The sequence below is a fragment of the Lithobates pipiens genome, unplaced genomic scaffold (genome assembly GCF_037356315.1).
Source record: "Lithobates pipiens isolate NorthernLeopardFrog02 unplaced genomic scaffold, aLitPip1_a1.2 Scaffold_23, whole genome shotgun sequence".
Taxonomy (NCBI): Eukaryota; Metazoa; Chordata; class Amphibia; order Anura; family Ranidae; genus Lithobates; species Lithobates pipiens.
In genome coordinates this window covers 131,553,968-131,581,050 of record NW_027507785.1, presented here as the reverse complement: position 1 = coordinate 131,581,050, position 27,083 = coordinate 131,553,968, and the positions used below count along the sequence as shown (strand labels likewise).

The 27,083-nt window shown below is 43.4% G+C and overlaps 1 protein-coding gene across 7 annotated transcripts in view; it reads right to left on the bottom strand.

The window, feature by feature from the left end:
• Positions 1-15,288: 15,288 nt before the first annotated feature.
• The window catches only part of PLA2G6 (phospholipase A2 group VI), a 252,096-nt gene continuing 240,301 nt past the window's right edge, over positions 15,289-27,083 (bottom strand). For all 7 annotated transcript variants that reach the window (XM_077452379.1, XM_077452372.1, XM_077452376.1 and 4 more), the window contains 2 exons: positions 25,485-25,655; positions 15,289-17,895 (listed from right to left, as the gene is read on the bottom strand). In XM_077452379.1, the coding sequence (XP_077308505.1) occupies positions 25,511-25,655 (145 nt within the window). In that variant the 3' untranslated portion in view covers positions 15,289-17,895; positions 25,485-25,510. The remainder of the gene's footprint in view (positions 17,896-25,484; positions 25,656-27,083) is intronic.

Below are 27,083 nucleotides of genomic sequence, written 5' to 3'. Positions count from 1 at the left end.
CTTGCATCCAGGGGTACTTAGGGAACTCAGTCAAGTAATTGCCAGACCATTGTTTCTAATTTTTACTGACAGTCTACAGACTGGAATGGTACCAGTTGATTGGAGAAAAGCAAATGTAGCACCAATATTTAAAAAGGGCCCAAAATACATCCCTGGGAATTACAGACCAGTTAGCCTAACATCAATAGTATTCAAGCTCTTGGAGGAGATGATAAGGGACTATATACAAGATTTTAGTAACAAGAACGCTATCATTAGCAGTAATCAGCATAGAATTATGAATAATTGTTCTTGCCAAACCAATCTATTAACCTTCTATGAGGAGGCGAGTTTCCATCTAGATAAAGGACGGCCCGTAGACGTGGTGTACCTGGATTTTGCAAAAGCATTTGACACAGTTCCCCATAAACGTTTACTGTACAAAATAAGGTCCACTGGCATGGACCATAGGGTGAGTACATGGATTGAAAACTGGCGAGTTCAGAGGGTGGTGATAAATGGGGAGTATTCGGAATGGTCAGAGGTGGGTAGTAGGGTCCCCCAGGTTTCTGTTTTGGGGCCAATCCTATTTATTTTGTTCATAAACGACCTGGAGGATGGGGTAAACAGATCATTCTCAGTATTTGCGGATGATACTAAGCTTGCAGGGCAATAACCTTTCCACAGGTTGTGGAAACATTGCAAAAACATCTGAACAAATTAATGGGGTGGGCAACTACATGGCAAATTAGGTTTAATGTAGAAAAATGTAAAATAATGCATTTGAGTGGCAAAAATATAAATGCAATCTATACACTTGGGGGAATCTAGGACGGAAAAGGACCTGGGGTCCTGATAGACTCATCAATGGCATGCAATATCAAGCTGCTGCTAACAACGTAAACAGAATATTGGCTTGCATTAACCAGCTAACAACTGGCCCATAGCCGAATGATGGCTACAGGGCGGTTGCTTAACTCCGGGAGGGCATACAGTGACTTCCTCACAGAATTCCGCTCTTGTGCGCCCCCTGGGGCGCGCTCTCGAGAACATCTGTGACCGCCAGGACCACAGGACTCGGCGCATCATGGATCACGGTAAACGGATGCTCATCGCGCCCTTTTACCACTCGCTCGCTCCGTCAAATGACGGAGCGATCACTTGTAAACAAACCGGTATAATGTCGCTGGTTCCTCCCTCCCCTCTCTGTACCGATCGGTACTGTGTTAGAGGGGGAGAGATTGGTGGCACCAGCGCTGTGGGCACTAAAATCCCCCTCTGCTCCATAACAATTAATCCAGCAATGCCCTGCCAATACCCAGCAATACTTTGCAATGCCCTGCCAATACTCTGCAATGCCCTGCCAATACCCAAAAATACCCTGCCAATACTCAGCCATACCCAGCAATACTCTGTGATACCCTGCAATATCCAGCCATACTCGGTGATACCCTGCAATACCCAGCCATACTTGGTGATACCCTGCAATACCCAGCCATACTCTGCAATACTCAGCCATACTCGGCCTCTGTATGTGGCCAGGCTGTGGAAGTCTCACACATGTGGTATCGCCGTACTCAGGAGGAGTAGGAGAATCTATTTTGGGGTGTAATCTTTTGTATGTACATGCTATGTGTTAGAAATATTGTATAAATAGACAACTTTGTGTTAAAAAAAAGAAGCATTTTAACCACTTCCCACCTGCTGCCCGTCATATGACATCCTTGACTTTGTGCGGGAATATCTGAATGATACCTGCAGCTACAGGCATCATTCAGATATCAACTTTTTCAGCCGGCGATTCGCTACACCATAAGCATGATCATAGCGGCTGTTCTGCTGCTTGATCTTTCTTACGGGAGGCGAGAGGGGACAACCCCCCTCCCGTCGCCGTCTGGCTTCTACTGACTCACTGCTATGATCGAAGCCAGAAACATTTTTTTATTTTTTTTTATTTCAGGCTTCCCAGTCTAGAGGTTAGATGTGAGGTCTTATTGACCCTATATCTCACTGACAAGAGGACCTGTCATGCCATATTTCTATTACAAGGGATGTTTACATCCCTTGTAATAGAAATGAGATAGGCTGTCAGTATTTCAGGTGTGATTTTGGCACCATAGATTGTGGACTCTATAACTTTCACACAGACCAGATAATATACACCAATTTGTACTTATTTTTACCAGAGATACCGACGGAAAATGTGCGATCGGATCATGTTGATCAAGTTGTCAGAAAATCTGACCGTGTGTGGGCTACATTGGACTTTTTCCGTTGCACAAAGTTTGAGAGCAAGACCTAAAATTTTCGGACAACAAAATCTGACGGACAAAGTGCCACGCATGCTCAGAATAAACTAAGACAAAAGCTATTGGCTACTGGCCCGTTTATAGTCCCGACATACGTGTTTGACGTCACCTTGTTCAGAACGATCGAATTTTCCATCAACTTTGTGCGACCGTGTGTATGCAACACAAGTTTCGGGCAAAATCCGTCGGAAAAAATTAGATGGATTTTGTGGTCGGAATTTCCGACCGTGTGTATGGGGCATGAGTCCGAGTTGTCAATGGAGATCACAAACACATGGTAACCGGAGTTAAGTAACTTTTAAGCGTACTTTTACTATGCAGGAAGAAGTATCTCTGTGTTATCCCAGGCAGCACATCCCCCATCCACTTAGTAAGCACACCCAGGGAACACAGTTAGCCCCTTGATCCCCCCTGATGTTAACCCCTTCCCTGTCAGTGTCATTAGTACAATGTGAGTACATATTTTTAGCACTGATCACTGTAATAATGTCACCCATCCCAAAAAAGTTTAAGAAATGTCAGTTAGATGTCTGAACTGTCCGCCGCAATGTCGCAGTCCCACTAAAAATTATGTTCGTCGTCATTACTAGTAAAAAATATAAGTAGTATAAACTATAACTTTTGTGTAAATTAATCAATATATGCTTATTGTTTTTTTTTTTTTTTTTACCAAAAACATGTAGCAGAATACATATTGGCCTAAATTGATGAATAAATTAGATTTTTTATTTTATTTATATTTTAGAGCAGAAAATAAAACAATAGGATTTTTATAACAGCTTACCTATAAAATCCTTTACTTACGAGGTACATCACGGAACACAGAGTCTCAGTAAACACTGATGGGTTATATAGGGTATCACCAGGCAATTGGACACTGGCACACCCTAGATAGGAAATTCAACCCCCTATATAACCCCTCCCCTTACTGGGAGTACCTCAGTTTTGTAGCAAAGCAATATAAGTGTATTAGAAGTGGGGAGGGACCTCTGTGTCCCGTGATGTACCTCAAAAGAAAAGGAATTTACAGGTCAGCTGTTATAAAAATCCTATTTTCTTTCTCATACATCACTGGACACAGAGTCTCAGTAATCACTGATGGGATGTCCCAGAATAATGCTATCTGAGGCGAGGGGAACAACAACAAAGTAGGGTGTAATCAGACTTGAGGACCTTGTACCGCTGCCTGCAGCACACTGCGCCCAAAGGCAATATCCTCATGCCTTCTCACATCCACCTGATAAAATCTGGTGAATGTATGGACTGAAGACCAGGTTGCGGCCTTGCAGATTTGAGCCATGGAGGCCTGGTGATGCACTGCCCACGAAGCACTAATAGCCCTTGTGGAGTGTGCCTTGATTTGAAAAGGTGGAACTTTCTGCTTCAAACCATAAGCTTGGACAATAACTTGTCAAATCCATTTAGCAATGGTAGAGTTTGACGCTGCATGTCCTCTATTTGGACCTTCTGGCAAGACACACAAAACATCCGTCTTGCGAATCTGAGCAGTAGCTTCCAGATAGGCTTTGACCGCTCTCCCTACATCCAAAGAATGTAGTGACCTTTCTTCTGTAGAACAGGGATCTGGAAAAAAGGAAGGCAGAACAATATCTTTCCTTCTTCCTTTGGTAGAAAGCTAGGATGAGGACGCAATACCACTCTATCTTTGTGCAAGATTAAATATGGCTCTTTACAGGAAAGAGCTGCTAATTGTGATACTCTTGTAGCAGAAGAAATGACTACCAGAAAAATGTGCTTCCTTGACAACAGGACCAAGGGAATTTGACGCATCGGTTCAAAAAGCTGTTTCTGTAAAGCTGACAGAACCAAATTCAAGTCCCAGGGGTTTAGGGGTGCCTTAACCGGAGGATTAAGGCGCGTTACCCCCTGAATAAAGCTTCGGACCAAAGAATGCAAAGCAAGCGGAAGTTGAAACAATACTGACAAGGCCCGAGACCTGGCCCTTGATGGTATTCAAGGCCAGCTTAATCTCTAACCCCATTTGCAGAAAGTCAAGGATTCTACCTATGACATATTTTCTGGGATGCCAACCCCTGGATTCACACCAGAAGACATATGCTTTCCAGACTCTATGATAAATGACTCTGGAAGCTGGCTTCCTTGCATTAATCAAGGTAGAAATCACAGGGCCTGAAAGCCCACAACTCTTCAGAACGTGGGTTTCAATAGCCAAACCATTAAATTTAGCATTTGTAAGGCAGGATGGAAAACTGGTCCCTGGGATAGCAGGTCTGGACGTGATGGTAGGATCCACGGGGAACCTACCGCCATTTTTACTATTCCTGCATTCCAAGCTCTTCTTGGCCATGCTGGGGCCACCAGAAGTACCGACTTTTTTCCTGCCTGATCCTGCGAAGAAGTCGTGACAGTAGCAGAATAGGAGGGAATGCATAAATCAGAGAGAACTCCTGCCACGGAGTCACCAATGCATCTGTCCCGCATGCAAGAGGATCCCTTGTTCTTGACACAAAGTTGTCGATCTTGTTGTTGAACCTGGACGCAAAGAGATCTACATCCAGAATGAAGATTGCCGATATGCATGGCACATGCTTTTCTGCCCAGATTAAGATCTGGTTTACTTCTCCCGGGGCTGCACGACTCCTGGTGCCTCCTTGGTGATTGATATAAGCCACTGCTGTGGCATTGTCGGACTGGATCCTGACAGGGCATCCCTGTAACCTGAGCAACCAGGCCTTTAGGACTAGATACACCACACTGATCTTCAGAATGTTGATGGGTAAGGTCCTCTCGGTCTTGGACCATCTCCCTTGGACAGTCGGCTGTTCCAGAACTGCTCCCCAACCTGAAAGACTGGTATCTGTTGCTACCACTCTCCAGGTAACTGGTAAAAAGGATTTCCTTTTTGCAGATTCTCGGGTCTCTGACGCACTGTAGGGACACATCGGAAGATCTAACACATGGAACCTTTTGTTCCAGGCAGACAGGATACTGTTTTGCAGCAGTCTCGAATGAAACTGAGCACAGGGAACTGCTTTGAATAAAGCTACCATCTTCCCCAGCAGCCTCATACAAAGGTGAATAGAAGGACCCTTCTTTGCCCTGACTACCTGAATCAGTTCTTTTATGGCACTGACTTTAGCCTGGGGTAAACATACTCTTTCCTGGGCTGTATCTATGACCAGACCCAAATACTCTAGTCATCTTATTGGATTTAAAGAAGACTTCTCTAAGTTGAGGACCCAACCTAGGTATTCCAGGTAGTTGAATATGGTGACCAAGTTTTGGTCAGAGCGGGCTACCGACCGGTCTACCAAGAGCAGGTCGTCTAGGTACGCTATAAGTGTTAAACCCTGAGATCTTAATCTAGCCAGAGGAGGAGCCAAGATCTTTGTAAAAACCTGAGGTGCAGTAGCTAGCCTGAAAGGCAGAGCAATAAACTGAAAATGGCGTTTTTCTACTTCGAAACGCAGATATTTTTGATGAGCAGGGAAACTGGATACATGCAGGTACACATCTTTGATGTCTATCGACGCCAGTTCTCCTCCTTGTAGGATGGAGACTACCTATCGGATTGATTCCGTGAGAAAAGACCGTACTTTTAGGAATCGATTTAGATCTTTGAGATCTAGAATGGGTCTGACATCTCCATTTGGTTTTTGTACCGTGAAAAGGTTTGAATAAAACCTCAATCTTTGCTCTTGCGTGGGAACTACCACGATAACTTTTTGCGGCAAAAGTCGCTCAAACGCTAGAAAGACTTTTTTCTCTGGGTCTTTGGGAACATTTGATGTGAGGAAACGAGGAGAGGGGAATTCTCAGATCTCTAGTTTGTAACCTAGAGTTATTGTGGAGACCACCCATATGACCTGAAAATCCTCCTGTCAGACCCTTGAGAACTGTCTTCCTCCCACTCAAACGAGCGGGGCACCCCTTCATAAAGAGGCTTTAGTGTTCTATCTTGTAGACTTCCTCCCCCAGGACTTCTTTTGTCCCTGTGGTTGACTCTGAGATTTAATTCTTGAGCCTGATGGAAGTCTGCCTGGAGACTGATGCTCTTAGCACTGGGGAAAGAAACAGCTTAAAAGAGGGATGTTTACTCCTTTTCTTAACTGGCAGGGTGCTTTTACCACTAGAGATATTTTGGATATAATTGTCCAAATCCTCCCGGACAGCCTAGCACCACAAAAGGGAAACCCAGCCAGGAGCTTCTTACATGGTGACAAATTTTTCAACCATAAGATTCTACACATATGCACCAACCCAAGCGCAAGGCGAGAGTTCTGGAGGATAGAATCTCTGATTCAACCGCAAAACACAAAGCCGCTGGTAGGTTGGCCAACCCCCAGGCCTGCTGTTCAGGAAAAACTATGAACACCTGTTTAACATGGTCTCTCAAGAATTGACAAACTCCAAATGCTGACACTGCAGGCTGAGCTACTGAACCTGCCAGGGAGAAAATGTTTTTTAACAGGAATTCCAATTTCTTATCAGTTGGATCCCTAAGCATCTGAGTGTTGTCAGTGGGGCAAAGTCAGACTTTTATTCATGGACAATATGGCGGTGTCAATTGCCGGTATACTCCACGTCTTTGTAAATTTTTCCTCCATAGGATAAAGCGTTGAAAACTTTTTAGGAGGGACATTTTTTTTTATCTGGGTGATCCCACTCAGAATGAATAAGCTTTTCCAGTAAACCATGAACAGGAAAGGCATGTGCAGTTTGAGGAGGTTTCAGTGAAACCAAACAAGACGAGGGTTCTTCAACTAGCCCAGTTACGGGTAACTTAAATGTGGAGCGGACCAATCCAGCAAGAATTTGCACCAGCAACTTCTCATCCTGAGAAGCTGAAGAGGGCCCTTCTCCACTTTATTCCTCAGAAGAGGAGTCATCAGTCTCATCCCAATCCTCTAAGGGGGATTCCTCTCCCTTTTCACAGAGTTCCTCTGTTTGAGAGTCATGGGTGGTAGACGGGGACCTAGTGCATTTTCTTCCACTGACTGAAGATCCGATTGAGGCCACTAGCCTTTCCTCTAATCCATTTATGGTTTAGGAAAAAACCTCCTGAGTATGTATACAGAGGCTGAAGTGCCAGAAGCAGTTGCAGCCCCTGACCCCGATGGCTCAACCTGGCCAGCCTCCCCAGGTCCTTCACTGCTGAGCAATGTAGTTCAGCAACTGCTGATGCTACCAAGTCTCAGTCTGGTGCCTGGGAATGCCTGTGTCCCCCACACTCACATGCGCCCATCTGCTCTGTGCCATGTCCCTCCATAAGCCGTGTGCACCTGAAAAAGAGTGCACTATATAGCTTGTGTAGCCTGCGTTGTGGGCGTCTAACCACGCCAACGTTGCACTGACGTTCAACCCCCCTCCTCCGCCCACCCCTTCCGCCCCCCTCGTCTCTTTCAAAAAAGGCCACTTTCCCGCGCGAGCCGAGGGCTCCAATCCCTTCGGAACAAGCTTGGAAGGAAGGCTGGGGCAGAGGAGAGAGGAGGGCCGGTGGATGGGAAGCTGCCATAATGGCGGCGGTGCGGTATATTACCGCTTTCTTGTGCCTTAACCTAAGCCATGGGGGGAGAATCCCAGAGAAAAAAAAACCCTTCCCAGATCCTACCTGGAGCATGGCTTGGAGGAGCATGCAGCATGGACAGAAGACAAAACAGACATGAAAAGGTATGTGCTCTTGACAGCCCCGGGTGGCGACTTTAGGCATAGCATACACTTACTTAAAGGAGAAACTTACTAGAATTAGACTAGAAAACTTCTTAAAGCGGAATTCCACTGAAAAGTGGAACTTCCGCTCATTTGATTCCCCCTCCCCTCCGGTGCCACAATTGGCACCCTTCAGGGGGGAGGGAGGTGCAGATACCTGTATAAAACAGGTATCTGCACCCACTTCTGGGAATAGATTCCCATGGGAGTCACGCCCCTTCCCGCACCCCCCTCTGTCTTCTGGGAAACACACAGGACCCAGGAGATAACGGGGACCACTTACAACGTGCAGCACTACTCGCGCATGCGCTCTAGGGAACCGGGAAGTGAAGCCGTCATGCTTCACTTCCTGATTCCCTCAATAAGAATAGCAGTGGCAGCAGCTGAGAGTCGAGCGATTGCTCGGCTTTGGCATCGCTGGACCCTGGTACAGGTAAGTGTCCATTTATTAAAAGTCAACAGCTGCAGTATTTGTAGCTGCTGGCTTTTAATAAAAAATTTTTTAGGTGGACTCCCTCTTTAAGGAGTCTCCCTTACCTTATACAGCTGCAGGGTTCTGTGTAACAGACCCAATCTTCACCTCTCATGGTGGGTTCGGTTTCCATTATACCCCCTTAATGACCAGACCAGTTAGCCTAACATCAATGGTATGTAAACTCTTGGAGGGGATGAGGGACTATATACAAGATTTTAGTAATGAGAGTGGTATCATTAGCAGTAATCAGCATGGATTCATGAAGAATCGTTCTTGCCAAACCAACCTATTAACCTTCTATGAGGAGGTGAGTTGCCATCTAGATAAAGGAAGACCCATAAACGTTTACTGTACAAAATAAGGTCAGTTTGCATGGCCCATAGGGTGAGTACATGGATTGAAAACTGGCTACAAGGACGAGTTCAGAGGGTGGCGATAAATGAGGAGTACTCGGAATGGTCAGGGGTGTAGTGGGGTCCCCCAGGTTTCTGTGCTGGGACCAATCCTGTTTAATTTGTTCATAAACAACCTGGAGGATGGGGTAAACAGTTCAATCTCTGTATTTGCGAACAATACTAAGCTAAGCAGGGCAATAACTACTCCGCAGGATGTGGAAACCTTGCAAAAAGATCTCAACAAATGATTGGGGTGGGCCACTACTTGAAAATGAGGTTTAATGTAGAAAAATGTAAAATTATTTATTTGGGTGGAAAAATATGAATGCAATCTATACACTGGTGGGAGAACCTCTGGGGGAATCTAGGAAAAGGACCTGGGTGTCCTAGTAGATGATAGGCTCAGCAATAGTATGCAATGCCAAGCTGCTGCTAACAAAGCAAACAGAATACCGGCATGCATTAAAAGGGGGATAAATTCCAGAGATAAAATGATAATTCTCCCACTCTACAAGACACTGGTCCGGCCGCATCTAGAGTATGCTGTCCAGTTCTGGCCACTAGTCCTCAGGAAGGATGTACTGGAAATGGAGTGAGTACAAAGAAGGGCAACAAAGCTAAAAAGGGTCTGGAGGATATTAGTTATGAGGAAAGCTTGCATGCACTGAACTTATTCTCTTTGGAGAAGAGATTCTTGAGAGGGGATATGATTTCAATATACAAATACCATACTGGTGACCCCACAATGCGGATAAAACTTTTTCGCAGAAGGAAGTTTAACAAGACTTGTGGCCACTCATTAAAATTAGAAGAAAAGAGGTTTAACCTTAAACTACGTAGAGAGCTCTTTACTGTAAGAGCGGCAATGATGTGGAATTCCCTTCCATAGGCAGTGGTCTCAGCAGGGGGCATTGATACTTTCAAGAAACTATTAGATAAGTACCTGAATGACCACAACATACAGGGATATAAAAGATAATACCCTATTTCCCCTAAAATAAGACCTAGCGTGAGTGTCGGTGATGCCTGCAATATAAGCCCTACCCCCCAATAAACCCCACCCTCTTTCCCCAAAAATAAGCCCTGCCCTGAGAATAAGACATAGAAGGACTTTAACTAGGGCTTATTTGGGGGGTAGGGCTTATATTGCAGCCATCGTCGACAATCACGCTAGGTCTTATTTTAGGGGAAACAGGGTACTGACATATAATCACACACATAGGTTGGACTTGATGGACTTGTGTCTTTTCAACCTTACCTACTATGTAACTATAATTGTGTCAAATGATTTTGCAAAGTTACCTATACTATATCCACACTGGTGCAGCAATTCCAAAGGAGACCACAGCTCACCCACCACTCAGTCCTCTCTCTCTGTTCAGGTTAACAGACAGTTTTGCCAACGGTTGTAAAAAGCACATGTTTTGTAAAAGGTCCAGCACTTAACCTCACAGAAGGGTAAAATGTATTTCTATATATAATAAAAGTCCAAAAGTTTACTGCACTAAAAACAGTTTCCTGTAATATGAGTACCACATTTTAACAACCTTTCTGAACACTATTGGTGAACGCATATTGCAGGAAACTGCATTTAGGACAGGTACTGCACATTTGGACTTGTATAATTGTTAAACAGTTGACTAAATATTATGGTAACTGTTGCTTTCAAGTTGCCAGTGATTGAAAGCAGAGTTATGTCCCGTCACTGTTTTGGTGTATGCTTTTGTGAACAGTTGTCCTTTCTTGCTGTCAGCTAAACTGATTTCTAAATATACCACAGTCACTGCTGTTCAGGTTTGGTCAATAAACCATTCCCGTACGGGTAAGGCTAACATACCAAAACTAATGTTTCAACAGAATGGATAACATTTGTTGGTTGTATCAACGTGTTTAATTTAAAGTTTTTGTTATTCTTTGCATGATTTGGGTGACCCATCTATTCTGTGGAATTTGGCCGTCACTGTGAATTTGTGGATGAACTGCAGATTCCTTATATAATGGCAATCCAACAAGTGTTAATGCATGCTTCAGTAACTCACACAAAATTTTCTCGTACATTTTGGTTGATGTGAAAACCTACTACATCAAAAGCCAAATATCTCCTGACTAAAAAGTTTGTTGTTAAATATCATGTAATAGTTAAAGAAATCTTGTCAAGCCCTAAAAGTACCCAGTCAAGCAGTACTGATTAAGTGCAAGTTCCTGTATTCTAAAATCAACTGTGTCTAGTGCAACCAGTGCATTTCAAGCTCAGGTTGTATAGGGCCTTGTCTTCTTCCCAGGCTGAAATTAAGCCCTGCCCCTTCTCATTTACCTGTCCAACTGTTAACTGTAGTGACCAATAAAGGCTCTGTCATTGGAGTGTTCACAATGTGAACATCAGTCAACATGTATTATGCAGAAAAATACAATGTCCCACCTAAGGCCGCGTACACACGGGCGGACTGTTGGCTCAACTTTGTCCGCTGAACAGTGTTTCAGCGAACAGTCCGCTCATGTGTGGGGCTTCAGCGGACAGTTTGACGAACAAAGTTTTTCGGAAATTCCGAAAAACTGTCCGCTGAAACTTGGTTTGAGCGAACAGTCCGCCCGTGTGTAGGCCACTTTCGAAATGAGCAAACTGTTCCCGCTCGGAGGGAAGTCCGCTCATTTCGAGCGTGTGTGCAGGTAGGCGGGGCCCACGACGGAGACGTCGCGGGCTCCGCCGCCTGGAATGGACTTAAAGGGGAACCCCAACGCCAAAAAAAATCGGCGTGGGGGTCCCCCCAAAGTCCACAACAGACCCTTGTCCGAGCACGCTACCCGGCCGGCCAGGAAAGGGGGGCGGCGAGCGCGCCCCCCCTCCTGAGCCGTACCAGGCCGCGTGCCCTCAACATGGGGGGTGCCTTGGGGAAGGGGGGGCCGCGCGGCCCCCCCACCCCAAAGCACCTTGTCCCCATGTTGATGAGGACAAGGGCCTCTTTCCGACAACCCTGGCCGTTGGTTGTCGGGGTCTGCGGGCGGGGGGCTTATCGGAATCCGGGAGCCCCCTTTAATAAGGGGGCCCCCGGATACCGGCCCCCCCACCCTATGTGAATGAGTATGGGGTACAATGTACCCCTATTCATTCACCTGTAAAATAAAAGTACCCAAAAAAAAACACAACACACGAGATAAAATATTTTATTGCACAGCTCCGGGGGTCTTCCGTCTTCGGGGGTCTTCTCGCCGGACTCCTCCGCTATCTTCTTGTAGCTCTTTTGCTAGCGGAGGAGTCCGGCTTTCTTCCTCCCCGCCGCCGGCCTCTTCTCCCGACTTCGGGGGTCTTATCCCCCTCTTCGGTTCTTCTGCCGGGCCACCGCGCCTTCTTATAGCTCTTTTGCAGGCGGTGGCCCGGTCTTCTGTCGCCGCCGCCTTCCGTTCTTCTTCTTCTTCTTCTCCAGGAGATGTTGACACGTCGCTCTCTCCGGCCGGAATGCCAGAGCCGCGCTGAGCGGCCACTTATATAGTGACAATGGGGCGGTGTCACATGGTATATGTCACATGGGTTGGTCACATGGTGACCCCGCCCCCTTACGATGTCATAGTCCCCATGTGACATCAACCCATGTTCCCCTTCCCCAAGGCACCCCCCATGTTGAGGGCACACGGCCTGGTACGGCTCAGGAGGGGGGGGCGCGCTCGCTCGCCCCCCTTTCCTGGCCGGCCGGGTAGCGTGCTCGGACAAGGGTCTGTTGTGGACTTTGGGGGGACCCCCACGCCGATTTTTTTCGGCGTTGGGGTTCCCCTTTAAGTCCATTCCAGGCGGCGGAGCCCGCGACGTCTCCGTCGCGGGCCCCGCCTACCTGCACACGCGCTCGAAATGAGCGGACTGTTGCCTCGTGTGTGGGCGAGTCCGCTCATTTCAAAAGTTGCGCGGACTTAGTACGACGAACAAAGTTTGCCGTATTTGTCCGCTCAAAAAGTGCCGTGTGTGGGCGTGTTCGTTCATTCAAAAGTTTGAGCGGACTGTTTGACGAACTTAGTTTCGGCAGACAGTCCCCGCGTGTGTACGCCGCCTTATTTTCCATCAATTAAACCTGGAGTTATGATCAATAAAAGAAAACCTTGAAGGCATAACTTGGTCATAAGTTGCCCAACGCAGTCCCACTGCAAGAACATGGTAATTAGGAAATGTCCTGTTGCTTAATTTTGCACCTACAAGCTGGGTGTTGATGTGCATTGAAAAAAGTAGGGCATGTTGCATTTTTGCAAAGCATGTTATACAGCAGTATGCTTTACGATGTGTTGTTATGCATAATAATGAATATGAGGAGTAAAAAAAACACTGCAATGATTAATAACACATTGCAAGGCATACTAAATCATACACAAGCTCATATGTGTTATACACTTGATAAAACACATGCTGTTGTGTCATTGGATCCTAATGTGTTAGCTGTATAAATTTGGGAACTGTATAAGGCAATGCTACACACCTTAGACCCCTTTCACACTGAGGCAGTTTTCAGGCGTTTTAGCGCTAGAAATAGCACCTGTAAACTGCCTCCTATGTCGCCTGAGTGTGAAAGCCCGAGTGCTGTATACAGCGTGCCCAAAACACTCCAGCCCACTACAATGAATGGGCATTGCTTCCGAAGCGCCTAAAACACTTTTCAGAAGCGTTGCAACATGGGTGTTTTTAACCTATTCTTTGGAGTTAAAAGCACCCAGCTAGCGCCCAAAAAGCGCCACTTAAGCAGCGGTAAAGCGCTGCTTGTTTTAGCACCACCAGGGGCTGTAAAGAGCACATACCTGTTGCATGCTTTGCATATCTGGCTTTGTGTCAGAAGCTGCAGTCTTCCTCCAGCTAAGCAGTCCTAAGCCTCCGGTAAGATGTTGGAGGGGGGGGCTCCACTCCTTCTGCCACTTTGAAACAGCGACGGCTCTCCTGCTCTTCGTCCGCTCCACCACCCCCACCCACACGCCAATCCGGTCGGATCGTAGGCCGGCACATGGGAAACTGGCTTTTTTGAGGGGGCCGTGGCTTAGTGTGGCAATGGCGTGCTTCAACGTCCTCAGCGCAGGTCTGCATTAGCTATGAAGTCTCCATTGCCAGGCTTAATTTTGCTGTCAGAAGGATGCTAGAGCAGATGGGGGCATGTAAGTGTGGTGACACAGGCATTCACCAAGGCACATTTACTTAGCACCAGGCTGAAGCATTAATAACAGTGGCAGTGTTGGACTATTACTGAGCATTGGGTGATTTTTTTTTTCTGGCAGTACCTCTGCATTTGTACTTAGGACTATGCCTGGCAGAAGGGAAGAGGGTAAACACCCCAAAAAAAGGGTCCCAAAGGTGTCACCTTCAGGCTCTGGAGACCCTAATCTCGTCTCTGCAATACCATTCTCCCCTGAAAGACCTAGGGAGGCTGGTCAGGGTGAGCCATTGGATCTGTCAAGTGTTGCAATTGTTTCGGGGTCATGGGTCTCGCAGACTCTATGTCCGCAGGGATACCTGCGATCGTCTCACTGAGAGGAAGAACAGGGAGATGCTAATGTAAAAAAGCATCTCCCCAATCTGCCTAGTGACAGTGTCACTGACCTCTGCGATCAGGAGCAGAGATCAGTGATGTGTCACACGTAGCCACACCCCCCACAGTTAGAATCACTCCCCAGGACATACTTAACCCCTATACTGCCCCCTAGTGGTTAACCCCTTCACTGCCAGTGTAATTTACACAGGAATCAGTGCATTTGTATAGTACTGATTACTGTATAAATGACAATGGTCCCAAAAATGTGTCAAAAATGTTCGATGTGTCCGCCATAATGTCGCAGTCGTGTTTTTTTTTACCAAAAGTATGTAGAAGAATAAGTATCGGCCTAAACTGAGGAAAAAAAATATATGTTTTTCTATATATTTTTGGGGGATATTTATTATAGCAAAATGTAAAAAATAATGCTTTTTTCCAAAATTGTCGCTCTTTTTTTGTTTAAAGCGCAAAAAAAAACAAAAAAAAAAAAATAAAACACAGGGGTGATCAAATACCAGCAAAAGAAAGCTCTATGTGGGAAAAAAAGGATGTCAATTTTGTTTGGGAGCCACGTCACACGACCACGCAATTGTCAGTTAAAGTGACGCAGTGCCAAATCGCAAAAAGTGTTCTGGTCTTTGGCCAGCAAAATGGTCCGGGGCTTAAGTGGTTAATCAGTAGTATCAGGCTGCAACATAACAAAATGTGAAGGGGGGGGGGGGGGTCGATGAATGCTCTGTATTTCCTGGGTATCCCACAAATACATACATTTCAATATATGTTGTTCGTTGACCACCAAATAAAATATATAATGGAAGAGCGTGTGTTTGTGTAAAATATTTAATTAGAAAAACCCCTTTGACCCTTTGAATTATTAGGTAATGGCAATTGTGTAAACCATTCTGTATAACACATTCTCTCTGGTGGAAACAACAGAGACAATATAAATAAATGTATTTATTATACACACAACGCTGTTTATACATTATGTCTAAGCAGTCTTATAATATAGAATTTAAACATAAATCAGTATCAGTGCAATGTTATTAAAGCACAAATTAGTATATGTTGTCAAAAGAGAAGCAATAATTGGATATCTTCCAAATAGGAAACTAAAAAAAACTGTGGGCACATTGCCCTTTGCTGACAAGATGGAGCCTCTACATTTAGTATACCCAATGATCCATTATTTATTGGATCCACTAAGCAGTTCTGACTTTATGGGGTTGATTTACTAAAGGCAAACAGGCTGTTCACTTTACAAGGTCATTTTCCCCATGCTTAGCAAATGTTGTGAAAAGTCACTTGGGTAAAGAATACCCAATCATCAAGAAAAACAGTATTTTTCCTTGCATGTGATTAAATGGTAGAAGTCAGCACAACTTTACCTTCTTCACTAATCTAAGTAAAAGTTTCCCTACCAAGTAAACAGCCTATTTGTCATTAGTAAATCAACCCCTATTACTGTGTAAATATCTTCAGAGCACTACAACCTGGCCTCGGAAACTCAAAGAAAACTATTCAATGGAGTTGTTCAATTAGCTCATCAGCATCACATGATAAAACAGAGAAAATAAATTATACCTCCACTGGCCATAGATTGCCAACTCATTGAAAGTGAGTCAGCAGTGTTGTGTGTGTCATTTGAAAGCCACCCAACAAAAAACAATACTCTTTCATATTAAAATTGAAAAAATTACTAATATTGATGCCATTTAAAGTGAAACTATAGCCAGAAATGTTACTTATCCCTTTGCATTGAGAAAAGGTCATAGCCAATGTCACATTTTTATTGGTGTTTGTGTTCAGGTTCTGTCCCTTTGAAGGTTTAAGTAAAGGAGGGGGAATCTCATTATTGGTGACACAGACCTCAATAAAAATTAGAGGGAGTTACAATTTATAAAATATATCTGACTCGAGTTCTACTTTAATGATTAAACAACAGAAGACATACATTCCAGTTATTTTTCTTAAAGGGCAATTCTACCAACAATAGACAAATCCATTTTGGCAGGAGTGTGATAAAGTTTGAGCCCCTTCAAGGACTTTGAAGTGCCTTGATTTCAGATCTCCTCATGCTCTTATGAAAGACTGTTTTTAGCTTTAACAGTTAACTGGGTCACATGGGCCCGCTGGATGCATAAGATATTCCAAGAAAGAATCCACTAGGGCAGGCATCACTAAATAGCGGACCCCAGGCCAGATGTGGACAGTCACTGTCCCATCCAGAGCTGGTTCTTCGTCACACCAAACTGTAATCACAGCACGGCAGCCGTGGGACAACGCTAGACAGAAATCGAGAGACAAAGCAGCTTTGGGTGGAGGGCAGGGACTGCTGGAGTTTTCAAGTGTCCCAGCAGGTGATTGGTTGTAAGGATAAAGGGCGGTCCTAGCAACCTATCACCTAATGGGACACTTGAAAAGTTAACACTGGCAGCTCCTGCTCTTGCCCTCCATACAAAGCTGCGGTTTTTCCCACTGTCTAGATCTGCCTTGCCTCCTGCTCTCCACTCTCTGTAGACTAGAAAGGTAGGAGAGTGAAGGTGCAGAGTTGAGGGATCTACAATGTGAATGAGGGGGACAGATTTAGTGGGGGTCTGTAATGTGAATGGAGGGCAGAGCTATAGGGGCCGAGTGGGGATGCATTGCGATTAGAGGGACAGATCTGTGGTGGTCTGCAATGTGAAGGGGGGTGCAGAGCTGAGGGGGACTGCAATATTAATGAGGGGGACTGCAATGTGATTGGGGGCAGAACTGACGGGGGGGTGCAATTTTAATGCTTAGGTGGGCTGCAATGTGAATGGTGGGCAGAGCTGAGGGGGGCAGCAATGTGAATGGGGGGACAGCTTAGGGGGGGCAGCAATGTGAATGGGGGAAGAGCTGAGGGGGGCAAAATGGGGGCTGTGAAAGTGTGTGTTCAGAGGACACTACTGGGTGGGGGATGGTGTGAAGGGGGGTCAGGGGATACTGTTGGGGGGGTGTGATGTTACAGGGGGGTAGAAGACACCACTGTCAAGGGACAACTGTGATGTAAAAGGGAGAGTGAGGAAAACAAGAGGGGGCTGTGATGTGAATAATCAGAGTCGTCACACAAAAAGCAATTTATTCAGACCTCGGCTGGAAGAAAATTTTACAGACCTCCATGAATTTTTTATTCAATACCCCTGCACTAGGGCGTAGGTGACAATAGGGAAATAAGTGCATAATATAAAAAAAACTCAGAACTAATAAAACTGAGGATCTTCACTAGAGCTATGATATCATTAATATCAGTAACAAAGCTCTGTAATAAACGTAGGTGGTTAACACCAGAGCTGTTTAGTTTTCGAAGTATCAGATTTGGAAAAAATAAAGAAAACCCCTAGCGATACTGATCATCTGCAGTCTTGAGATGAAGGTAGCAATCTTCTTTGTACTTTGTGCTCCAGGATATGCAATAGTTTCAGAGATGTTTAAATCAGATGATCAGGGAGACCTTTAAAGGCATTTTACTTCATCTTGATGTTGATTAACTCACTCTTTGTTTAGCAGTGTGAACGGAGATGATCATACTAGAATACAAGAAATCATGAAGGAGCATACAAAATGGCATAATATTAATTTGCTGTTTTACAATTATACAGAACAATAACCCAATCAATCAAATACCTTCCATAAGATGACTGCCCATACCATCAGCACCCTGCAGTAGTATTATATCCTTTGGATATTATGACATGTTTTGACATCTATGACCAATACTAGATTTTTATTTTAATGCTCTTAAATTTCTATGTATTAATTGTTAATATATCACCATTGTCGTCATTTTTTGTTTCCTTTTTAGTTGGTGTTTGTTAATAACTCCTCTGTTACTATGTACCATAAGAATTGTACCTACTGCTTATGCTGTATGATGCCGAAAAAACTTTTAATAAAATATTATTGAAAAAAAAAAAAAAAAAAAAAAAATGATTGTTTATTTTTCTTATGATTTGTGCCTAAAAAGTCAATTTTTCCACTTTCAATACTTGATCAAGTACTAAGTCATGTTTTGCTTGGGGATCAAATACTTATTTTACTCGCTGAACTGCAACTCAATTTATAACATTTGTATCATGTGTTTTTTCTGGATTTTTGGTTGATATTCTGTCTCTATAAAATACACCTATGATAACAATTATAGACCATTTCATTGTAAGTGGGCAAACTTACAAAATCTGCAGGAGATCAGATAATTATTTTCCCCACTGTATTCAATAACTTTTCTCTTCAGTATCACTCAATGTCAAAAAAAAATTATTATCGATTAGTTGGTCTCCTAATGGCACGCACCTTCCTCCCTCCATTTCAGTACCGCCTCCGTCCAAGTGTTACAATCCCCTGTGTAAAAAGCCGGCGCCACTGTATACCTCATAGCCGCACTCATGTGACCAGGCATGTCCACCTCTCTCCTCCTCTCTGCTGATGTCAGCGTGGTATTTTCAGCCCCACTCGCTGCTGCCTCAAGGGAAGAGAGAGAGAGGAGAGAAGCAGATGGTCACGGGATTGCCGAGCTGTGATAAGGTAGCAGCTTGCTTTTAAAATACAGGAAACTTGGCAAAGCATTCATGTTGGTATTTATGGGAGGACAAGTACCCCATCATTGGTGTTCCGAGGGGGGGGGAATAGTGCTCCATCATTGGTGTTCCGGGGGGATGGAAATAGTGCTCCATCATTGGTGTTCCTGGGGGGGGATAGTGCCCCATCATTGGTGTTCCTGGGGGGGTAGTGCCCCATCATTGGTGTTCCTGGGGGGGGTAGTGCCCCATCATTGGTGTTCCTGTGGGAGGGGGATAGTGCTCCATCATTGGTGTTCCTGAGGGGGGAGAAATAGTGCCCCATCATTAGTGTGCCGGGGGGGAGGGGAATAGTGCCCCATCGGTGTTCCTGGGGGGGGGGGATAGTGTCAATGGAAAGCGGCTCTCCATGGGGGCATTCGAGAAGATGAGGCTCCAGGAGCACTGTGAGGAGACCCCAGAAATGGAGGATCAGGACCACTTGCACAAAGGAGGTAAGTATAACATTTAGCTTTACAATCACTTTAAGTATAAAACTGTTAAAGGCATGCAGACCCCATACATCTTACTTTTTACTAAAGTATGTTTTATAAAAAATGTTTATTTAATTTAATCACTTCAATACCAGGATGTTACAATCCCTTCATCGTCAAGTACTGAAATCGATTTTATATACTGTATTTGTCGGAGTATAACAAGCACTTTTCCCCCCTTAAAATAGGGGGCAAATCGTATGTAGGGCTGCCTCGGAGGGGAAGGAGGGAACGAGCGCCGCTGAAATAGACAGAGCCGGATGTCCTGTACTGTACTCAGTTCAGCTCGCAGTGATGCCCAGTCCCATCCCCTGGTTGGTTCCTAGCATTGATGTCCTGGTATTGGACCAGTGCTATGGCCATCATAGGAGCCGGGCCAAAAAACGTGGTGTATCTGGATATTGCAAAAGTATTTCATACAGTTCCCCATAAACGTTTACTGTACAAAATAAGGTCCGTTAGCATGGACCATAGGGTGAGTACATGGATCGAAAATTGGCTACAAGGGTGAGTTCAGAGGGTGGTGACAAATGGGGAGTACTTGGAGCAGTCAGGGGTGGGTAGTGGGGTCCACCAGGTTTCTGTGGAGGGGCCAATCCTATTTAATTTGTTCATAAACGACCTGGAGGATGGGTTAAACAATTCAATTTCTGTATTTGCGGACGAGGATGGAAAGGATGCAAGAACTGAACTTATTCTCTCTGGGGAAGAGACGCTTGAGAGGGGATATGATTTCAATTTACAAATACCGTACTGGTGACCCCTCAATTGGGATAAAACTTTTTTGCGGAAGGGAGCTTAACAAGACACCTGGCCACTCATTAAGATTATAAGAAAAGAGGTTCAAACTTAAACTACGTAGAGGGTTCTTTACTATAAATGCGGAAAGGATGTGGCATTTCCTTCCACAGACGGTGGTCTCAGCAGGGAGCATCGATAGTTTTTTTTAAAATAGATAAGCACCTAAATGACCACAACATACAGGGATATACAATGTAATACTGACATATAATCACACACATAGGTTGAACTTGATGGACTTTTTTTTTTCTTTTTTCAACCTCACCTACTATGTAACTATGCAAGGTGATTTCCCCTCACTTTTTATCCTCTGAACAGGATAAATGCAGCAGCTGCTCAGCACAACATCTGGAAGACCGCAAGGATCACAGCAGTAGCAGGGGCTAATACAGTGATTCTCAGTTTCCACAGGCATCGGCCAAGTATGGAGTATGTACTGTATGCTTACATTGGTCCAAGTTGGACCAATTTAACCTTGCAGACAAAAAATATATAATCCATAGCTTTAAACAGCCATAGAATAGTCTAAATATTACATCTTTCATAAAAAAAAAATTCATAGAACTAAGGATGAAGCAATATAGTTCATTTTATTAGTATTATGTTTTTATAATAATATTCATAGAAACTTGCAAGAGACTCAACCTTCTTTACACTCACCAATAAAAAAGTTAAATTTAGTGGAGCTTTAACAGAAATTAATCTCATTATGGAACTGAAAATCTTACATGATATTTAAGTGAAAATCTGATTAACCACTTGCCCACTGGGCACTTAAACCCCCTTCCTGTCCAGGCCGATTTTCAGCTTTCAGTGCTGTCACACTTCGAATGAAAATTGTAAATGTAATTTTTTATCATGTTTTTCACACAAACAGAGCTTTCATTTGGTGGTATTTAATCACTACTGGGGTTTTTATTTTTTGCTAAACAAATGAAAAAGGAACAAAATTTTTGAAGCCCCCCCCCCCCCCCAAACAAAAAAAAAAACAACATTTTCATAGTTTGTTATAAAATTTTGCAAACAGGTAAACGAATAGGCTGCACCGATGGGTAATACTGATAGGTGGAACTGATTGGCAGCACTAATTGCCACTGGTGGGCATTGATAGGTGGCATTGGTAGGTAGCATTGGTGGGCACCAATAGGCAGCACTGATCGGCACAGATAGGTGGCACTGCTGTGCACTAGCAGGTGGCACTGGTGGGTTCAGATCAAGCGGCGGTGGCTCTCTGTATGAGGGACCAATGTCCCTCTGACAGAAACCGGTGATGTTTTTTTTAGCCGATTACCAGCTCTGTTTACATCATGTGATCAGCAGTAATTGGCTGACAGCTGATCACGTGATAAGGTGTCGGGATTGGCCCCTTACTTCGATCTATGATCAGTCAAGCATCCTTGACTTGATCACAGAGTGAGCTGTGCGCACCCTGCAGGGGGGCGTGCAGGCTGCTTAAGCACGTGAGGATGTACACGGACCCCCTCCCGGCAATTAAGGCCCGCACTGTAGCCGTCTTTTGGCTATAGCGTGGGCAGGAAGGGCTTAAAGAAGGCCTTCTAAATGCATTCAGCATCAAATTCCTGTTGTGATAAAATTCAACATTTTTGTGGAATACGTGGTGTCAGCTCTACCCTCTTGTCTTTTTATAAACTAGTAATTATTCTTTATCCTATTCTACACAACATAAAGACTAATTGACTGTGCTGTAGTCCCAAGATATGAACTGAAAGTTCTACTTAGGCTCAATAGGCCAACACAGAAAGATTGCAAGGGATAGCTCTGAATTTCTGACAAGAGCAACTGGTAATTTTTTTGCACTTATCAAACAAATATCAGATAAACAGATAACAAAATGCTTCCAATGGTAAATTTAATATAGCAAAAAGGAGATTAAATAAAAATGTAATTGTTAGGGTTTGCATACACTTTAAAGCTTGTCCTCTATTAAAAATGTCTGACACATTACGATCTTGAAGAGGGATTCCACCAAAAAAAAAAAAATATTAAAAGCCAGCAGCTATAAATACTACAGCTGCTGACTTTTAATAAATGGACACTCACCTGTCCCGGGTTCCAGCGATGCCGGCAGCCGCCATTCTAGGTGAGGGAATCAGGAAGTGAAGCGAATCGGCTTCACTTCCCGGTTCCCTACTGCACATGCGTGAGTTGCGCCGTGCAATAGGAAATCTCTGCGCTGTCACTGGGACCCGTGTGTGTCCCAGCAGACAGCGTGGCAGGGCAGGAAATGGCGTAGACTCCCACGGGAGTCTATGCCCGGAAGTGGGTGTAAATACCTGTCTTTGACAGGTATCTCCACCCCCCTCCCCCCTGAAAGGTGTCAATTGTGACACCGGAGGGGGGGAGGGATCCAATCAGCGGAGGTTCCACTTTAGGGTGGAATCCCGCTTTAAGTGTAAACCCCTTCCAGCCAGTCACCTGCCATAAAGTTGCCTGGGCATCAACTTGCTCCATAGCAAGAAAGGAAAAAACAAAAGACAAAAAAATGTAAAGGTGTTACTAAACCCAGTAATATGAAAATAAAGACCAAAATGAGCATGTGCAGCTTTACTACTCTGACTGTGTATTATCTGACCTTGCCAAGAGAGACACTGCATGAGGGGGAGGATCTGTGCATATATGATCAAAGAGTCTCTTTACACAATACAGAGAAATAACCCCTCCACAGTGAGTATAACAAGAATGTTATTCTGCATACACAGATTTTACTGTTGTGGGTTTAGAAACACTTTCAATTCCGATAGAAAGTCAAAATATTGCCTTCCTCCTGTTATGGACAAAAAAAGCCAAAAAAGGTCCCTAGTTATTTCAAAGTTCAAATGTCAAGGTTCCATCTATGGAAATAATAGCACTAGTATACCTTTTCTAAACCATAATATGTAGTGGGGGAGCCTCACTGCAAAGGGTACTATTTAAATTTTTCCCAAAGTTACATTTTAAGAAATGCTGCTTGAATTCTAAAAACCTGGGGCTAAATGAGTGTAATAAAAGACCATTCAAATGTCAACAGCTGGGAGGAGTACTTGTGATAATATTAAATCATCTACACAACAAAGAGCTCAGAAATGCTAAGGTGTAAAGTCTAAACAACCGCACTGCATATCAGTAGTAATCGGTTTGGTTTACAAGCTAATAGACATGCTATACAAGGGAAAATATTAACTTTGCCATTTATGGCCTAGGCATTACACAAATACTTCAAAGCAAAAATGTCACTGTGGTCTAACATTTATATTAGTTAGAGGAACTTTTTGACTCATACCTTTACCCATAACTTTTCTAGCAGGGTCTTTATATTGGAAGCTTCTTTACTACAACCTGCTGTACTAACTCATGAAAATAGGAACCAAAGTCGACAAGTAGTACATTGTGTAGGCTAGAAAACCAACTCTCTAGGCTTTGTGTTGTAATCATGGAGACCAATTTTTTATGGGTATCCTGGGTAATGAATGCCAATATTTCATTGTTTTATAAGATAATAATAGGGCCCTAGGCGCTACCTCAAAAAGGATGTTTTATGAGCTAAACCTGTGATTTATGGGGATCCTCTAAAACCTCTATACCAGACGAGATCAATGACCCACCTGCACTGAGGGAAGGCCACAAAATCTCCTCTAGTAGTGGGATTACACTCATTTGTCTTTATCGTGCTACAAAGTCCAATTGAGGCTACCAAGATTGTATACAATATTTCCCTATATTGGGTGTGAATACAGTTGACACTAAAACTGAAATAAAAATAACGATAAACAGGAAAAACACTCCATTCTCTGCATACACCCTATTAATACAAAACAATACTTGATATTGGGATGAATTAGGCCAGTGAGATGTAGTACATATTTGTAAACACAGAAAAAAAAATTCTGAACCACAAAAAAAAAAATATATATATATAATAATATCATACCAGCCCATATACCCAAATCTATACCCACAGTTGATCCAGAGGAAGGCAAAAAACCCCAGCAGAGCATGATCCAATTTGTTCTCCCACTTAAAAAGATGAAAGAGGCCTGTACTTGTTATAATAGGTATAACTCAACTATGAGAGACAAAATGTGGAAACAAATCCAGACAATCACATTGTCTGATTTCTGAAAGAACTTATTTGCTAATTATGGTGGAAAATAAGTATTTTGTCAATATCAAAAGTTAAATCTCAATACTTTGCTATATATCCTTTGTTGGCAATGACAGAGGTCAAACGTTTTTTTGTTCACCTTTCTTGTGATAATTTTGACCCCACGGGGTGAGATCTTGCATGGAGCCCCAGATCGAGGGAGATTATCAGTGGTCTCACACCAAGCTGCTTGCCTATTGCAGATTCAGTCTTCCCAGCCTGGTGCAGGTCTACAATTTTGTTTCTGGTGTCCTTCGACAGCTCTTTGGTCTTCACCATAGTGGAGTTTGGATTGTGACTGTTTGAGGTTGTGGACAGGTGTATTTTACTCTGATAACAATTTCAAACAGGGAATGAGTGGAGGACAGAAGAGCCTCTTAAAGAAGAAGATAAAGGTCTGTGAGAGCCAGAAATCTTGCTTGCTTGTAGGTGACCAAATACTTATTTTCCACCATAATTTGCAAATAAATTATTTAAAAAAAAATCAGACAATGTGATTGTCTGCATTTGTTTGCACATTTTGTCTCTCATAGTTGAGGTATACCTATGATGACAATTACAGGCCTCTCTCATCTTTTTAAGTGGGAGAACTTGCACAATTGGTGGCTGACTAAATACTTTTTTGCCCCACTGTACATTACTTTGTTTCTAATCTGTTCTTGAATTTTGTGATTGTGGCATGATGTGTGGCTTTTTGTGATCTGTTACCGTTCTTCACTTTGTCAGACAGCTTCTATTTGTGTGAATTCTTGATTCAACAGGTCTGTCAGTAATCAGGCCTGTGTGTGGCAAGTGAAAATTAACTAAGCTTTCCAAAAAATTGTGGTTAATCACAGTTCATTCATGATTCAGCATGGGAGGGGGCAATTACTTTTTTCACATATGGCCAGGCAGGTTTGAACAGCTTTTTCCCCTTAATAAATTAAATAATAATTTAAAAACTGCATCTTGGATTTAGTTGGGTTATCTTTGTGTAATATTACAATTTGTTTGATGATCTGAATTATTTAAGTGTGAGAAATATGCAAAAAAAATAAAAATTAGGAAGGGGCAAATACTTTTTCACAGCACTGTAAGACTCTTACTTTTTACAAATGAGCAAACTACCTTGCTGTGCCTACACATACCTTCATAGTGTTTCCAAAAGTAGTAGTCAAGGTTCAAGTAATAGCCTGACCAGTTTCTGAATTTCTTCCCTCTGCTGGTAGATATAGATTTGTGTATCCCACAGCATATTAACTAACACCGCATCACTAACTTCATCCAGCATCACATCTGTTTGCAGCTGTGGGCTTAATCTGTATTGGAAAAAACGAAATTAAGAAAATAGTGTTGTTGTAATTGTCAGGTAGACATATATCTAGATATACACTGCTAGCTGTATGGGTAGGTAAATCCGTTTATATGTTGATTTAGGTTTCCCTGGAGAATAATGCTTTTATATGATTTATGACTAATGCACTTTTAATTTTCATCTTAAAAAGTATATGTGAACCCAGAAACTGTAAACATTACATCTTAAATATGGTGGCAGCATTGGGTTTATTGTTAAGGCTTATTTTTACCTGGAAATCCTGTGAATAATACATTTTCTGTCTTAGCCCTTGAACACACGGTCGGAGATTCCGTCGGAATGTTTCCTATCGGAGCATTTTGTCGGATATTCCGACTGTGTGTGGCCTGCATCGGACTGTTTCCGTCGCAATATCCGACGGACCAACTTTTCCAACTTGCCGGAAATATTTTCCGACAAAATGCTCCGATCGGACATACTCTGATCATGTGTAGCCTACTCCGACGGACAAGGTGCCACGCATGCTCACAATCAAATTTGCACACGGAAGCGCTCGCTCAGGTAAAACTACTGCTCGTAATCGATATAGCACATTCGTCACGCTGCAATGTTAAAAATTCTTTCATAAAGCGCATTCTCTTGTTCTTTACAATGCTGCAAGAAGGAACTTCTTTTGATGCTCATAGTCACACACACTTCTCCCGAACGTATTTCCTGACTTTTTTTTACTCATTTCAGCAATACAATTTTTGAATTCGTCACATCTACACAATTTTATTTTTTGTTTATTGTTTTTTGGGTGAATTTTGTGTTTGTTTTTTTTCATAAACATCTCCTTTTTTGTCATTTTGCTCATCTTTCCATTTTTTGGGGTGTGTTTTGTGTGTAAACTTACCACAACAACATTATTATCTTTTTTATATTTTCTTTTTCTTTTTTAATCTACAGGAGGTTGTTTAGTGTTGGTACCCCCCCCCCCCCCTTGTTATTCATTTCACTTTGTATTTTTGAAATGCACCTATCTGCTCACAAATAAACTGTCCTTTTTTTAAGTAAAACACATACGCAAGTATTTCTTCAAACAAAAAAACCCTTTACTTAGGTGTCATTAACAAATAAAGAGGGAGGCAGCGATGGACAAACTGGGGAGATTAGCTAAGCCTTTGGCCCCCAGGGCACACATCAACTATTTAAACGCAAAAGTTGGTGGCCTGAGGAGTACATGTTTGAGGGAGAGAAGTCTGGTCCTGAAGTCCAAGAAACCCGGAACAGCAAGAGATGACATCTATGTTCCCAGGCTGTGGTACTACAACAGGCTGCATCTTCTGTCAGACCAGACTGAACCCAGGTCATCACTCTCTGGTCTTCTTACCCCGCTTCCTTCCAGGCTGTGGCTGTGGTGCTGGAGGTGTGGCAGAAGGAGGAGGAGAGG